The following is a 17,014-nucleotide window of genomic DNA, read 5'->3' as shown; positions in this document are numbered from 1 at the left end:
GAGAGCACTCATGGGAGACCAGTTCACTCCAGGTAGGTTTTGGGAACAGAGGGCTGTAGGACAGCCTTTCTCTCGGTAGTGATGGAGACTGGGAGGAGTGGTTGTCTTGACAACCACATGTACAATTACTCCAGGAATCCTCAAACTTTTTCTCATATTTACATTTGTCACACATATAAAATCTTCATAATAGCTTAAACCAGGTGTGGGGTGGAGTTTTCAAAGAGGACAAGTGGGCTAAACAGAAAATTGTTATGTATTTGTGGGAAATCAGGCTATCCTACAGTCAACCAGAAATTGAGGAGCCTAAAAAAATAGAAGAAATCTGCAAAGAGAAAAAGAAAACTCACCCCTAAACAATGAGCGCCAAACTTATTCAATAGGGACAAGTAACAACTAGCTCCACTCATCGATGCTTCTCAGACTCAAAGGGATGGTATTCCCTAAGAACACATTGCTCAAGAAAGTCAAGGAAATAGAACTTACAGTGTAAAATAAAATATTCTGAAAACTCAGAGAGGAAGTAAAGCAAGGAAAAATCCATTACCAATGTAAACAAACCCAGAAATCAGTTGCTAGATGTATAATTTCCCCAAAGCCAAAAGGATAGGCATCAGTGTAAGAACACAATCTCATCCAGAACCATTAGTATCCACTAGATTTGTGCTAAACTATCATAGGAGAACATTGATTTTTCTAAATTTCATATAGAAAAGGCCTTAAAACCAACTATCAGATTATAGAATTTTTTAGAACAAAATGAAAAAAAAATCCCTTGAGATATCCAGGAAAGCTTAAAGCAATTGGAGATGTAAATAAAGCCCTTAAAGAAGTCTTGGGAAAAAAGAAAAAAGATAAAAGAAAATAGAAAAATTTGAGGAACATATGAATGGCCTGCTTACCATCAGAACTAACCAGACATATTACACTTTTTCCTCAAACACAAAGCTGATCACAACACATCTCAAACTCCAAACTGGACTTACGTTGCCCAGGAACAATTAGTGCCAGTCAAAAGTACAGATGAGTGACATGGAACGCCCCCTAAATCTAGATTCCTTTTGCAGTCACCAATTCCACTGACCCAACCTTGCCTGCCACATTGCTGTCACTGTTGTCATGCCCCTGATTCCACTCCAAAGAACAACAACTGCCCATTTGAACGTTTTCCAGCCAGAAGAATTGGTGCAGTTTGAAAAAGTCCAAATGAGGAAAGAGAATAAAAGGAACAAAAAGTCATACAACAACAACAACAACAACAACAAAAGACAATAACTCAGAAGTCAGTATTTAAATCTACAATCATCTCAAGTAAAAATGTCTAAACGACAGTATAATAACACAATCGACAACAGCCATTGCAATATGGCAACATCTTAGCACAGGAATCATATGACAGCAAGACCTGTCATTCCAACATAGGTCAAGCATGAGAAAATGATCTTAAAGCAACTGTATGAAAAAAATAGATGTATTCAAGGAGAATGTTTAAAAGAAAAATACATTAAGGAAACTGAGAAAATGGGGAACATAAAATTTTGAGAAAATAAATAAATTTCTTAGAGAATTCCAAGGAGATCAAAAACAACCAACCAACCAAACAAACAAATAATAAACAAGCCAAAGGAAATTGTTCAGAACCTGAAAATAAAAATATAAGCAAACACAAAACAAAACAACAACAACAGCAACAAAACCTCACAAACTAAGAGAGCACTGAAATGGAATATGTAGATATGTGAACAGAAACTATAGCTGCAAACATCACAAACAGAATAAGAGAGACTTAAGGAAGTATCTCAGGGATTAAACATACAATAGAAAAAAGTAGATTCATGACAAAAAGAAAATGTTAAATCGGAAAACTTCCTGACATAAATCATCCAGAAAAATCTGATCTAATATAAAAAGACTCAATAAGTTCAATAATACTAGGAAAAAGAGGATTCCAGCCAACAAACCAAGAAAATATATTTAACAAAAATCTTAGAAAAAAATTTCCTAATCTAAAAAGGATATGCTTATAAACTTACAGGAATATTAGAAAATATCATATAGGATGGACCAGAAAATAAAGTCCCAATACCATATAATAATCAAAAATATGAAACATATAGAACAAAGAAAAATAATAAAATAAACAATAGTATATGGTAAGTAACATAAAAGAGACCTAGGTAAAATTACCTCAGTCTTCTCAGCAGAAAATCTAAAAGCCAGAAGGGACTAGACAGATACCCTGCAGATTCTAAGAAATTGTAGGTACCAGCAAATACTGCAAAAAGTAGCAAAATTTCTATTATCTAAGATGGATAAAACCAGATATTTTATGATACAGTAAAATTTAGTCAATATCTCACAAAATTCTAGCCCTATAATAAGAAAAAATTCCAACCAAGGAGAATACCTATACCTATGAATAAGCAGGAAATAAAAAATTCACATAAGCAGTATCAAAAGAATGGAAACACACACACACACACACTCACACTACTACTACTACTATTACTACTACTACTACTATGACTACTACTACTACCCATATTACTATGATTACTGTTATATGCTACTAACACCACCAACAACAACAACAATAACAACAAAATTAGTGCAATCATCAATCATTAATCGCTACTATCTCTCAATATCAATGAATTTAACTCCTCCAATAAAAAGCCAGACTTACATAATAGATGTGAAAACAGCATCCATCCTTCTACTATCTACAAAACCATACCTCAATACAAAATTAAGTACCAGCTCAAAGAAAAGTGTGGGGAAAGTTATCTTTTTAATTTTTATTAATTTTTTTATTTACCTTCCAAATTCTTCCCCTGTCCCAGTCCTCCCTCTCCATGCTTTTCACCATGTTCCCTTCCATTTGCCTCTGAGAAGATTCTTCCTTTGGGGTATCCCCCCACCATGGGGCTTCAAGTCTCTAAAGGACTACACATATTCTTTTCCACAGAAAGGCAATCCTCTGATACATATGTGCTGGGTATATGGTACCAAACCAACAATAAACAAGTCAAAGGAAATTGTTCAGAACTTGAAAATAGAAATATAAGCAAAAACAAAAAAAAATCTCACAAACTAAGAGAGCACTGAAAATGGAAAATGTAGGTTTGTGAACAGAAACTATAGCTGCGAACATCACAAACAGAATAAAAGAGACCCAAGAAAGCAAGAAAAACAGTAAAAATTAAAAGACTCCAAGGATCTATCAGACTCCTATAGATTAAAGTTGGATATCAACAAAAACAGGAGCAAGAAAAATAGTAAAATCATCTTCAAAAACATGGCTGGACACAAGATTACCTAAAACATGTCAGTAGGTAGGACTGGAGAGATGGGTCAACAGTTAAGAGCATTGATAGCTTTTGCAGGGTCGTGAGTTCAATTCCCAATATCGCATTGTGGCTTCCCACCATCTGTAATGGGTTCTGCAGACCATTTGTGGTGTAAACAGTTACAGCACATCAAAAGCAATTACCAAAAGCAATCTTCAGATTAAACATAATCTCCAACACTATTTCAACAAAATTGTTTTCTCTCCTTAATAGAAAATTACTCAAATTCACATGGGAAAACATACAGTGCAGGGTATCTAAAACAATTTATTACAAGAGAACAAGTATATGTATCACCATCCTGAATTCAAGCTCTTCTACAAAACTATATAAATAAAAATATATGGTCTTCTTAGGAAAACAGAAACATTAATCCATGGAATTGACTCAAAATACCATATACAAATCCAGAAACCTATGATACATTATTTTTGAAAAAGTAGTCATGTAACAACAATCAAAATAAGAAAGCATCTTCAAGAAATGGACCTGGGTTTACATAATGTCTGCGGGTAGAAGAACACAAATTGATCCATATTTATTACCTATGCAAAACTCCAAGCAGATCAATAACTTAAAATTGGAACATTTTACAATTTGTTTTAAAAAGAAAGTAACATGATGGAATATTTCAGATTTGAAAAACATGAACAGTATGTGTACAATCCAGAACAAAATCCTGTATTTAAAATAAATAAAATAATCTTATTCAAAAATAAATTATAACTCAGAGTTTTCTTTTCATATATATTTATTTACTCTTATGGGGCCCCATTCTATTGCTCAAAGTGCAAAAGGTAGATGAGTTACAGCTGTATATTGTTTGCAATATGCTGCTGCTTCATAGTGTACAGATACACAGGGGATGTTTTAAAGCCTTAGATAAACTGGGTTGATTAGAGAGAAATAGAAATAGGATGTTACAAGGAGCATTATTTTCTAGGAAAGAAAGCTCCCAGTGGAAGTAGTGGTCTGTGTGAAATACTACACCTTGTAGTACAATTTTTCATATCTTTGGAGATCTTTTCTATATGAAGTTCAGATTAAATCTGACAAGAGATCCTCACAGTCCAGTTGATCCAGAACATTTTTACTCCTCCACTTCCCTTAATCTGATTGCTTAGCCTAACACTAAAATTTTGGAAAGAGTACAGAGTTATCTCCTTCAACATGTTTAAATGTCCTTGCATGCCTCAAGGTTCTATTCAAAATTGAATACACGCATTATTTATCCATTTACAATCCTAATTTTACAAATTCACTACAGCAATTGTACTCTCCATGATAATTGCAATGTATATGTTTATAATGATGTATACTTTTCAAATGAAAGAACATGTGATTTGAAATATATAGTTGGATACTAGCTGCTGTTCTTTAAAAAATGAACAACTTGAGGCAAATATTACCATGTTTAGATTGTCTGTGAAAACAACCTGAATATGAATAAACGAATAATGCAAGTATATGGATCCAGTGGGCTAGTGAGATAGCAATTGTTTGAGAATTAATGTATATCTGATATATGTTAAGAATATATAAACATATATAAACATATATAAACATATATGTATACCCATATTATATATATATATATATATATATATATATATAAACATATATATATACCAGAGAAGATAGTGAAACTCCAAACTTTGACATTCCTTTGACAGTTGATAAAGGAAACACTTGACAATCCAGAATCTAAAAATCTAATGAGGGACTATGACATGATTGCTAATAATGCTATTCTCTCACTTTCCAGATGCATAATTTAATTTTCGGAATTCTCTGAAGTACTGGCCAAACTTCTGTCAGTCCTTCTAATGCAGAGCAATCTCTGAATGTGCTCAGATAATGAGGAATTATTTGCCTCATAGATAATTGTGGACAAATCTCAATTGTCCAATAAGGAAGCTAAATGGCACAAACTATGTCTGTGTCTTCACAATTGAGAGACCATAATGGCACATGAGACAAAATTAAAGAGATCACTGCAATGACTTTTCTCCTTGCAGCCCTCAATTGTCAAAGCTCTGCTGGAGGAGATTGGACCAATGAGACCTTCTCTCATTTACCATGGCTTGTTGCCAAGTGGGAAAAAAATTCTTTTTTTAAACTTTTGCCATTAACATGGAATATTTTTATAGAATTCCATAGCCTCTACTACAATTCCTATGAATATCTTATCAATTTCATTATTGCCTTGTTTCAGAGGACCTGACAGACATGTATGGGATCTTATGTATGTTATATACAGTTGATGTTTATTTTTAATTTCTGATCATTTGTTTTTGCTGAATAACAAGGAAAGTCAATTCAGAATCATCTTACATAAGCATAGCAGTCTCTCTTTGTAAAACAAAACTTTCTGCATATTGAGATTCAATTACTATATTAAAAAAGTCTTGAAATCTGATGATACCAGATTTTTTAACTGATTTATAGGGACTCTTAGCAACCTTTCTTACATCTTCTGATTTATATAATGATTTTTCTGATTTATTAGCATTAATGTAAAATGTAGGAGATTCAGAACTGGAGTTCTTTTTATTATATTTATATTTATTATTCATATGAGGGAGAATCCAATTAGATCTTTTTATGAAATGTCTCTGCTTGCTTTTAGTATAATTATTGTTAGTCTCTACCAAAAGTCTTTGTCAATGTCCATTTTGTGTCCAAAACAGGCAATCTCTGATTAGTAAAGGGTATCACAATTTCAGCTGGATCCATTTCCTTTTAGTATCAATACAGAAACCTATTCTATATAGGGTTTTAAATTCTTACTATGTCTATATGCTAAAATATCCACTCTAAGATATACTCTTCCCTCTGTGTAAGAATTCTTACAGGTGAATATGTAGAGAACAAGATAGCTAAGATGTAGGAAATCTTTGGATCAATATGATCTAGATGTGTATCCCACAATTTTCTTTCTGTCACAACCTGGCTGAAAATGTCCTTGGGCTACTTAAATCTATATCACCTTGTAAGGTTTGAATATATTGCTTTGTCCCTGAATAGCCAAGCCGATTTCAGGCAGCAACCAGGTGATTCCACCTAGTATCTTTGACAATGATTAAGTATCCTCCACTGATTTCTTCTTATTTGACTCTTTTCTGGCCCAACCTTTTGTAAACTTATTCTGTATCCTAGATAATTAATAGAACCCACTATCTGTATTTTTTTCATGGGTGATTTGATTGCAATCCCCATCAAGGCAAGAGTTGTTTTTATGTCATCAAACATTCTTTCCAGGATATATAAGATATACGACATCATCCATATAATGATAAATAATAGATTGAGGAAATCATTTACAAATCATCTCCAATGGATGTTGTACAAAATATTGAGACAAGATAGAGCTGTTTAATATTCCTGTGGCAGAAGTTGCCAGTGATATGTTTTTATTCAAAAACTTCTACTAAAGGTGGGTAGTGTGAAAGGAAACCTTTTCTTATGTTCATGTAGAAGAGTTGTAGAAAAATCAATCTTTTAGATAAATCACTATGATAGACCATTCCTTAGTCAACAAAGAAGTCAATGGGATTCCAGGTTTCAGAGAACCCATTGACTAAATAATCTGATTAATTGCTCTATGATCTTTCAACATCCTCCATTTGCCAGACATTTTTTCATGACAAATAGCAGAGAATTCCAAGGACTGGTGGACTCCCCTATCTTGTTGGCTTCCAGCTGCTCCAAGACTGTTTTATTGCCTGTCGTTTTTTGTTGTTGTTGTTGTTGTTGTTGTTGTTGTTGTTGTTGTTTGATTGGTTGGTTTTTGGTTTTGGTTTTGGTTTTGGTTATTTTGTTTTGTTTTGTTTTGTTTTGTTGTTGCTGTTTTTGTTTTTGTTTTTTGGGCTTTTTTTGTCATATTCCAGCAATCAATATAAATGATCTGGTCAGACAGCCCCCTTAGTTGTTAGGCTTTGGATGTTCTACCAGAGGTGGTTCCTTAATGTAAATCTCAAGTGCTAGCCCCTTCCTTTTTCTTGTTTGTGGACAGCCTGGATTGTCCAAAACTGTCTTTGATAACATTCTTTAACCAATTTGATGTTTTTCTTAGGACCCTGATTTTTTTGTTTATTTTTTGTTTTTTGTTTTTGTTTTTTTGCTACCCTTTGAAGCTGTAGTGATATTGATTTGCTTTTTCCACTATTGTAATGTATCTCTTCTTCCGTAGGTTTATGGTTATATCAGCCATGTACAGCCTTAATTTTCATACCTGACCTTCAGGCACTGGACATTTAACCCATCTGGTATGTTGCTGTATTGGGATGAAGTTCTAATTTCTTGAAATTGGATATATACTTCTTGAAGTGGCCAATCTGCAGGCCAAGATTTTGGAGAGATAATGATGGCATCTGTTCCAGTGTCAAACATGCCTTCAATTTCAATATTGTTTGCTAATATACTAATATTCTTAGATTGGGACTTTCATGCCCTATAGAAGTTTGCCAAAATATTAATTTTCATCTATTTTAAATTTTTAAATTGTCTATAGAATTTGCCTCGACTTTGTTATCTGGCTTCATGTCCATTTTCAGAGCAGTGGTGATTAGTTTTCCTGAGGAAGAGAATTCTCCCTGTCAGATACTCGGGTCTTAAATTGTCTATAGAATTTGCCGCGACTTTGTTATCTGGCTTCATGTCCATTTTCAGAGCAGTGGTGATTAGTTTTCCTGAGGAAGAGAATTCTCCCTGTCAGATACTCGGGTCTATACGAGCCATCCCTGCCATGGAGTTTTCTGGTATAGTGTTGCCCAGTTGTCTGATGTTGATCTATATCTTCTATTCCATTGTTGGCCTCTGCCACATATTTTCCATATTCCAGAAGACATAGGCTCCCTTTTCAGATCAATTTTGTTTACTCTACAGTTTATTTTGAAATCAACTCACCGCAATTAAAGACATTTGAATCTTTGGGTCATATCAAAGCTTCTAGTGGCAACTTCTCCTATTAAGGTTATATGAGGTAAATGATGTCTAATATCAACTGTACATCTAATCCCTTCATCTACTGATGCTGACCTTGCTTGATTACTTCAATGGCTTTATTACTTCTTTCTATTTAGCACTCATATACTCAAAATCTAAAGATTCAACCAGTGCCACTCTTGCTGATAGATTTGATATAGTACCTTCTACAGCAGAAGTCATCCTTTCCAAAAAATCAGGGAATGTTCCCTTTGAATATTTCATGACTAGAGAAATGATTCGTCTTTCCTTGCTTGTGCAACCTTGTCCCATCCTTGCTTGTGCGACCTTGTCCAATCCTTGCTTATGCAACCTTGCCTCAGGTATTTAAGTTTGCCAAGTGACATAATATCTAGGTTTCTTCCTCATATTCAGCCTGCACCTCTATCTCAGCAGAAAGACCCTCACCAAGCACTGACCTTTAGAAATGTTGCTGTATTTTGTCATGCTATCACCTTTGCCTCTTCTCTCCACCATGAGAACATTGTAAATCTGACCAGAGTTCTAATAATGTTTTTGCAATATCCTTATAGTCTTGGGGGGTCATTGTATTTTTTTTTAATGAAAATAAGCTTTATTACATCAAGTAATAAATACAAAGATGCAACGTTTCAGTCGTTTTCTTCCAGATGTTGTGATCGGCTCACAGTAAACACGGAACTGAGATCTAGTCTCAGGACGGACATTTGCAGGGTGCTTGGTAGGTTGGGTGGATTGCTCTTTCTTCTGTATTTATAACCTGTGCATTTTAAAGATTGACTTCAAAGCACTCAGTCATGCAAACGCTTAAGCAGAGAAGCTCCGTGAAGCAGGGTCTACACTGTACACAGGCAGGCCAGCTACTAAGCAAACGTGCTGTGGTCTGCACTCAACTCCTCAGAGGCAGGTGAGCTCATGGAAAGGAAGTCAACTGGGGTGATGCAAATGGAAAATGTATCCAAAGGGAGGTTAAAGGGGACACTGGTATTTGGGGACAAACAATAGCTTGCTGTGAAGTGGCTTGACAAACATCTTTCAAATGCATGAAAAGAAAAAAGAGCTGGGTCATTCCTAACTACTTAAAATGCACATCGTCAGTTACTGCAAAATGTCTTCCCAATCTTTTGAGTGTGGGTTCAGAGCTTAATGACTGTGGTAGAAAAATTACTGCCATTTTGAACAAAGCCTCTCATCTCCATGGGGTAGAGATGGGCCTGCAGACTGGCCAGGGGCTAGGACCTGGCGTTCCGTTCCGTTTCAGCCAAGCACTCCCGAACCAGGCTTCGGGCATGAATGATGCCTCGTTTTAGCCTCTCCATGGCGCTCTTGCTCCCTGCATACGTGGGTCTGATCTCTTTCCCCAACTCTTCAATGATGGCCAGCAGCTCTGCATATTTACTCTGAGGCACCTGGCTATTTCCAGTTCCCTGGGTGTAGCCTAGCGATGGAGGCCCATAGTCACTCAGCAGCTGGCGATACTGGGAGGAGGTCGCCATGCTAGTAGACGGTGAATGGACACTCCCGGCGTTGAGGGCGGCGGCGGGCATGTGCGCGGTCAAGTTCGGCTTGTACGACATCCCCGCGGGCGGCGGGCGCGCCGGGCAGAGCCGGGCCAGGCCGCGAGCGCAGCGGCGGCGGCGAGGCCGAGGCCGAGGCCCGGGCCGGGCGGCCCCACGTCCCCGCACCCGTCCGAGCGCCTGCCGGGAGCCCGCGCACTGGGTCACTGTATTTTTACCAGGCCAAGAAACCAGAATTTGTTTTAAAAATGACAAACTCGTTCCAGAAATAGTGTCCCTTTGCTTAAATTTTCTAAGTTCTAACACATTCACTGGTTGTCATTCGAATTCCTGATCATCATCTGTGGGTCTTTGTTGTCTACTAACTAGATAAACTAGAGTCTGATTTCTAAGAACTTTTGGATGGCTTTTTCTAATTTTATCTTCTGATTCTACCTGAGTATTTTTCCTAATTGATGTTTTAAATTCCTCTCTTAAGGTCTGGGCCCATCTTCATTTCTCTCCTTTTGTTATTTCTCCTGCTCCATAATTCCCTTTATTTCCTGTCCAAAGTTCTGCATCCATATTTTAATTTTTTTCTTTATAGTGTAATTCTGATATTCTCATGTCTGCGTAGTTTAGTTGATTTACTTTGATTCTCCTCCAAATCTTGCTTCGTCTCCTCAGTATTTTCTCTCTGACAGTCTGATCTGTGGCTGTTGCATCTTTTGTTCTAGGACCTTCATTAACTCCTGTCTCTAAGATTCATTTTCCTCTCTCTGTCACTTATCACGACCTATACATTCCTATACCTCCAGTTCTAGTGTTGCCTGTAGAGTTGGTGCCAAGTCTTAACGTCCTTTTACTGTTTTCATGCTGCCCTACATGTTTCTAGAACTTGTTTTTTTTTCCTTTTTCATTACATAGCTTGTGTATTTACATTTCAAATGTGATCTCCTTTTCCAGTTCCCCTTTCTCCCATTAACCCTTCCCCTGCTTCTGTGAGGATGGTCTCCCTCACATCCAACCACTTCTCCCCCAGCACTAGGGAAACCATTCCCCTACACCAGGGAAACAAGACTTCACAGGACCAAGAGTTTCTTCTCCTATTGATGCCAAACAATGCCATCCTTTGTTACATATGTGATTGGACCCATAGGTTACCACTTGTGTACTCTTTGGTTTATGGTTTAGTCCCTGTGAGCTCTGGGGGGGGGGGTCTGTTTAGTTGATATTTTTGTTCTTCTTATAGGATTGCAAAATCCTTTAGCTCCTTAAGTTCTTTCTCTTACTCTTCTCCATGAGTCCCCATGCTCAGTCTGATGTTTAACTGAAAGTATCTTAATCTGTATCAGTAAGGCTCTGGCTGAGCCTGTCATTAGACATCCAAACTAGATTCCTGTCAGCAAGTACTTCTTGACATCAGCAATAGTGACTGGGTTTGGTGGCTGCATATGGGATAGATCTCCAGGTGAAACAGTCTCTGGATGACCTTTTCTTCAGTTTCTGCTCTACTGTTTGTCCATGTATTTCCTCCCATGAGCGTTTTGTCCTCCACTAAGGACTGAGGCATGCACATTTTGGCCTTCCTTCTTCAGCTTCATATGGTCTGTGAATTGTATGTTGAGTATTCCAAGCCTTTGGGTTAATATTCACTTATCAGTGAATACATACAATGTGTGTTATTTTGTGACTGGGTTATCTCACTCTGGATGTTATTTTCTAGTTCCATCCATTTGCCTAAGAATTTCATGAAGTCATTATTTTTAATAACCGAGGAGTACTCCATTGTGTAAATGTACCACATTCTCTACATCCATTCCTCTATTCTAGGCCCTGCTTCCATAATTTTAATTCATCTTTGTGTTGTAATTCTGATATTGCAGTATCCTGTAAACTCTGCTTCCAAATATTTAGCTATGTCTTTGCTGTTGAGCCTGATATATTAAATACTGCATTTTTGTTCTAACATTCATTACATCTACTAACCTCAACATTCATTTTCTTCTCTCTATTACTTATCTTCACCTATAAATTTCTGTACCTTTAGATTCAGTAATTCTTCTAGGCCATGTTACCAAGTCTTAAGTTTGTCTCTCTGTTCTTCACTCTGCTATGGATTTCTGCATCATTTATTTCAGCATCTTTTAAACCTCCTGTCTCCAACCTCCATTTTCTTTCTGTTGCTTATAATGACATATAATATCCTCTACCTTTATTTCTCATCTTTCTTTTAGGCCATATTGCTAAATCTTAAGTTTTTTCTATCTGTTGTTCAGGCTCATCTATGAATTTTTCCATCTTTTCTTCTAGTATCTTGTCCAGCTTCTGTCTTACACCTAAACTGTCCTCTAATCCTTTTTCTAAGGCTGATTAGTTTTTAGTCTAGGGCCCTGTCTTTTCAGAAGACATAGTAAACCAAGATACTTAACATATAATAATGATAAATGGCAAGGTGTCATTTAAATCCATTCCTGTTGAATCATTCAATGTATCACTTCATAAATCCCAAAAGGTATTTATTGTTCCCTTGAGCCTCGGGACCACAGGTAAGACCAACTTTTCTGCTCTAAGTGACCTGCCTGGTGAACTCAGGACACAGGCCCACAGGAACAGCTGAAGACCTGTAGACAGGAAAAACTACACGCCCGAAAGCAGAAAACTTTGTTCCCATAACTAGCTGAAAGAAAACAGGAAAACAGGTCTACAGCACTCCTGACACACAGGCCTATAGGACAGTCTAACCACTGTCATAAATAGTAGAACAAGGTAACACCAGAGATAATCTGATGGCGAGAGGCAAGCGCAGGAACCCAACCAACAGAAACCAAGACTACATGGCATCATCAGAGCCCAATTCTCCCACCAAAGCAAACACGGAATATCCAAACACACCAGAAAAGCAAGATCTAGATTTAAAATCACATTTGATCATGATGATGGAAAACTTCAAGACAGACATAAAGAACTCCCTTAGAGAAATGCAGGAAAACATAAATAAACAAGTAGAAGTCTATAGAGAGGAATCACAAAAATCCATGAAAGAATTCCAGGAAAACACACTCAAACAGATGAAGGAATTAAAAATGGAAATAGAAGCAATAAAGAAAACACAAAGGGAGACAACCCTGGATGTAGAAAACCAAAGGAAGAGACAAGGAGCCGTAGATACAGGCATCACCAACAGAATACAAGAGATAGAAGAGAGAATCTCAGGAGAAGAGTCCATAGAAATCATCGACACAACTGTCAAAGATAATGTAAAACGGAAAAAGCTACTGGTCCAAAACATACAGGAAACCCAGGACTCACTGAGAAGGTCAAACCTAAGGATAATAGGTATAGAACAGAGTGAAGACTCCCAGCTCAAAGGACCAGTACTTATCTTCAACAAAATCATAGAAGAAAAGTTCCCTAACCTAAAGAAAGGGATGCCCATAAACATACAAGAAGCCTACAGAACTCCAAATAGATTGGACCAGAAAAGAAACTCCTCCCATCACATAATAGTCAAAACACCAAATGCACAAAACAAAGAAAGAATATTAAAAGCAGTAAGGGAAAAAGGTCAAGTAACATATAAAGGCAGACCTATCAGAATCACACCAGACTTCTCACCAGAGACTATGAAAGCCAGAAGATCCTGGACAGATGTCATACAGACCATAAGAGAACACAAATACCAGCCCAGGTTAATGTATCCTGCAAAACTCTCAATTAACATAGATGGAGAAACCAAGATATTCCATGACAAAACCAAATTTATGCAATATCTTTCTACAAATCCTACAAAGGATAATAAATGGCAAAGCCCAACATAAGGAGGCAAGCTACATCCTAGGAAAAGCAAGAAACTAATCATCTTGGCAACAAAACAAAGAGAAGAAAAGCACACAAACATAAGCTCACATCCAAATATGAATATAACAGGAAGCAATAATCACTATTCCTTAATATCTCTCAACATCAATGGCCTCAAGTCCCCAATAAAAAGAAATAGATTAACAAACTGGATACGCAATGAGGACTCATCTTCAAGTATCTAAAACATCTATTTTGTATCAGTTTATAAATTTTGTTACCTGATCTGAAAGCACTTGTATATTTGTCTATCTCTGATGTTCAATGCAGAACACTGCAGTTATCTCCAATTTGTTTATTCAAAGAGAAGAGATAACTGTAAAAAAAAAATGTGGCTTCAAACTCCTGAGTCCTCTGTCCTGGTTTGGGTTGCAGCTAGTAGCATGCACAGATATCAGGTAGTCTACACTGTAAGCAGTTAGTAGAATGAGCCTGACTGTCCCATATCCTGTTTATTTAGACATGGCAGAAGGCTCCGTCAGACAGAGATGTCCAAATAAGCCTGCTCTGTCTGTGAGGATGTCCCCGCCAGCGGGGACCCAGTTATTAGGGTCCTGAAGAGGCTTTCTACCTGTGGGCCAAATGAGGGTGAAGAGAAGAAGGAGACCAAGCAAGAGTCTATTGTCATGGTCTCGTCTATTGAGAGAAATGTACAGCATTTAAAGCTCTGAGGCAGGAATAGAAGCGGGAACTGAAGCTTAGGGTGGGGGAGTTTGGGAAGTGCCCAAGGATATAAGGTGAATCACTACACTGCAAGATATCCTCCTATAAAAAAGAGGCAACAGTCTTCCGGGGACATGTTCTTTGAAAAGATCAAACCCTTCTCAGGAATCTACTCAGGGACGTCCAGTGTTTTGCTCAGGCTGAAACATCCTGTCATTGCTTCCAGGGTCTTCCTGGGAGAGGCTTTAGTTCAACAATCTCATGTCTGTATGGCAGTCATTTCAAGGTTGAACCTCTGTGGCCATGCAGCCTAGAGTCACGTAGCCACCTTGAGCTATGCAGTCACAAAGCGGTCAGGCCCAAATCCAATATGGCTCACTACATGAGGAGGCATTGGAAAATTAACTGTTGTGGTGCTGACTCTGTGTGCCAGTTTCCTTGGGGCTTAGGATAGAGGCTTCTCAGTAACTCTCTGAAGGTGTTATAGACACAGACACCATTTCCTTTAATTTGCACACTGCTGCACCTTTACAGTACATCCCTTGCTAGTTACCTAAGGGCGGGAGGATTTATCTCAGGTTAGCTCCTTGATTCACTGGGACTTATGCTTTGTACATGGTGATAAGAATTCTTCAATTTGCATTCTTCTACATACTGACCTCCACTTCAGCCAGCACCATTTGTTGAAAACCCTATCTTTTCTTTCCACTGGATGGTTTTAGCTCCTTCATCAAAAATCCAGTAACCATAGGTATGTGGGTTCATTTCTGGGTCTTCAATTCTATTCCACTGATCTACCTGCCTATATATGTACCAATACCAAACAGTTGCGTTTTTTGGTTGTTTTTTTTTTTCACATTAGCTATGTAATACTGCTTGAGGTCAGATTTCTGGTGATTTCCCCAGAAATTCTTTTATGGTTGAGTACAGATTTCGCTATCCTGGTTTTTGGCTATTCCAAATAAATTTGCAAATTCCTCTTTCTATCTCTATGAAGAATTCTATTGGAAATTTGATGGAGATTGCAGTGAATCTGCAGATTGCTTTTGGTACATTGGCCACTTTTGCTATATTAATCCTGTCAAACCATGAGCATTGGAGGTCTTTACATCTTCTGAGATCTTCTTCAATTTCTTCCTTCAGAGACTTGAAGCTCTTGTTATACAGATCTTTCACTTACTTGGTTAGAATCACATCAAGGTATTATTTGGGACTATTGTGAAGGGTGTCATTTCCCTAATTTCTTTTTCAGCCTGTTTTTCCTTTGAGTAGAGGAAGGCTACTGATTTGTTTGAGTTAATTTTATACCCAGTGGATTAGTAGTTCTCTGGTGGAAGTTTTGGGGTAACTTGAATATACTATAATATCATCTGCAAATAATATTTTTACTTGTTCCATTCCAATTTGTATCCCTTTGACCTCTTTTGGTTGTATAATTACTCTGGCTAGGACTTCTAGTACTATATTGAATAAGTGGGGAGAGAGTAGACATACTTATCTAGTCCCTGATTTTAGTGGGATTGCTTCAAGTTTCTCTCATTTAGTTTAATGTTGGCTACTTGTTTCCTGTATATTGCTTCTACTATGTGTAAGTATGGGCCTTGAATTCCTAATCTTTCCTGAATTTTTATCAGGAAGGGATGTTGAATTTGGTCAAACATTTTTCAGCACCTTATATTATGATCATGTGGTGTTTTTTTTAGTTTGTATATATAGTGGATTATGTTGATGGATTTCCGTATATTGATACATTCCTGCATGCCTGGGATGAAGCCTACTTGATCGTGATGAATGATTGTTTTGTTGTGTTCTTGGTTTCTTTTTGTGAGAATTTAATGAGGATTTTTTGTCGATATTCATAAGGGAAATTGGTCTGAACTTCTCTTACTTTGTTGGGTCTTTGTGTGGTTTAGGTATAAGTAAAATTGTGGCTTCAGAGACGGAATTGGGTAGTATTCCCTCTGTTTCACTTTGTGGAATAGGTTGGCCCATATTGATATGAGGTTTTCTATGAAGGTCTGATAGAAATCTACTCTAAACCGATCTGTTTCTGGCATCTTTTTGTGTGAAAGACTTTTAATAACAGCTTCTATTTTTTAGGACTTATGGGATTGTTTAGATGGTTTATTTGACCTTGATTTAACTTTCGTACCTTGTATTTGTCTAGAAAATTTTCCATTTCATCCAGATTTTCAAGTTTTGTTGAATACAGGCTATTGTAATAGAATCTGATGATTTGATGAATTTCCTCAGATTCTGTTGTGATGCCTCCCTTTTCATTTCTTCATTTGTTTATTTGGATACACTCTCTGTGCCCTCTGGCTAGTCTGGCTAAGGGTTTAACTATGTTGTTGTTTTACCTCAAAGGACCAGCTTCTGGTTTTGTTGATTCTTTTGTCGTCCTCTTTGTTTCTACTTGGTTGGTTTCAGCCCTGAGTTTGATTATTTCCTGCCTTCTAGTACTTTTGGGTGTATTTGCTTCTTTTTGTTCTAGAGATTTTAGGTGTGCTGTCAAGCTGCTAACGTATGCTCTCTTGTACTTCTTCATGAGGGCACTCAGAGCTATGATTTTTTTTTTTACTCTTAGCACTGCTTTCATTGTGTCCCATAAGTTTGGGTATTCTGTGCCTTATTTTTCACTAAATTCTAAGATGTCTCTAATTTATTTCTGTATTTCTT

The 17,014-nt window shown here is 37.1% G+C and overlaps 1 protein-coding gene across 1 annotated transcript; it reads right to left on the bottom strand.

Annotated features, from left to right (window-relative positions):
• Positions 1–8,887: 8,887 nt before the first annotated feature.
• LOC148003263 (cyclin-dependent kinase 2-associated protein 1) lies at positions 8,888–10,029 on the bottom strand. The gene has a single exon (XM_087567947.1). It carries the CDS (start codon positions 9,890–9,892, stop codon positions 9,548–9,550), a length of 345 nt encoding a protein of 114 aa, XP_087424073.1. The 5' UTR covers positions 9,893–10,029; the 3' UTR covers positions 8,888–9,547.
• Between the last annotated feature and the right edge of the window lie 6,985 nt (positions 10,030–17,014).

The sequence above is a fragment of the Rattus norvegicus genome, chromosome 9 (assembly GCF_021556685.1).
Source record: "Rattus norvegicus strain SHRSP/BbbUtx chromosome 9, alternate assembly SHRSP_T2T, whole genome shotgun sequence".
Lineage (NCBI taxonomy): Eukaryota > Metazoa > Chordata > Mammalia > Rodentia > Muridae > Rattus > Rattus norvegicus.
The sequence above is the reverse complement of the archived record's forward strand: the minus strand, read 5'-3'. Positions and strand labels throughout refer to the sequence as shown.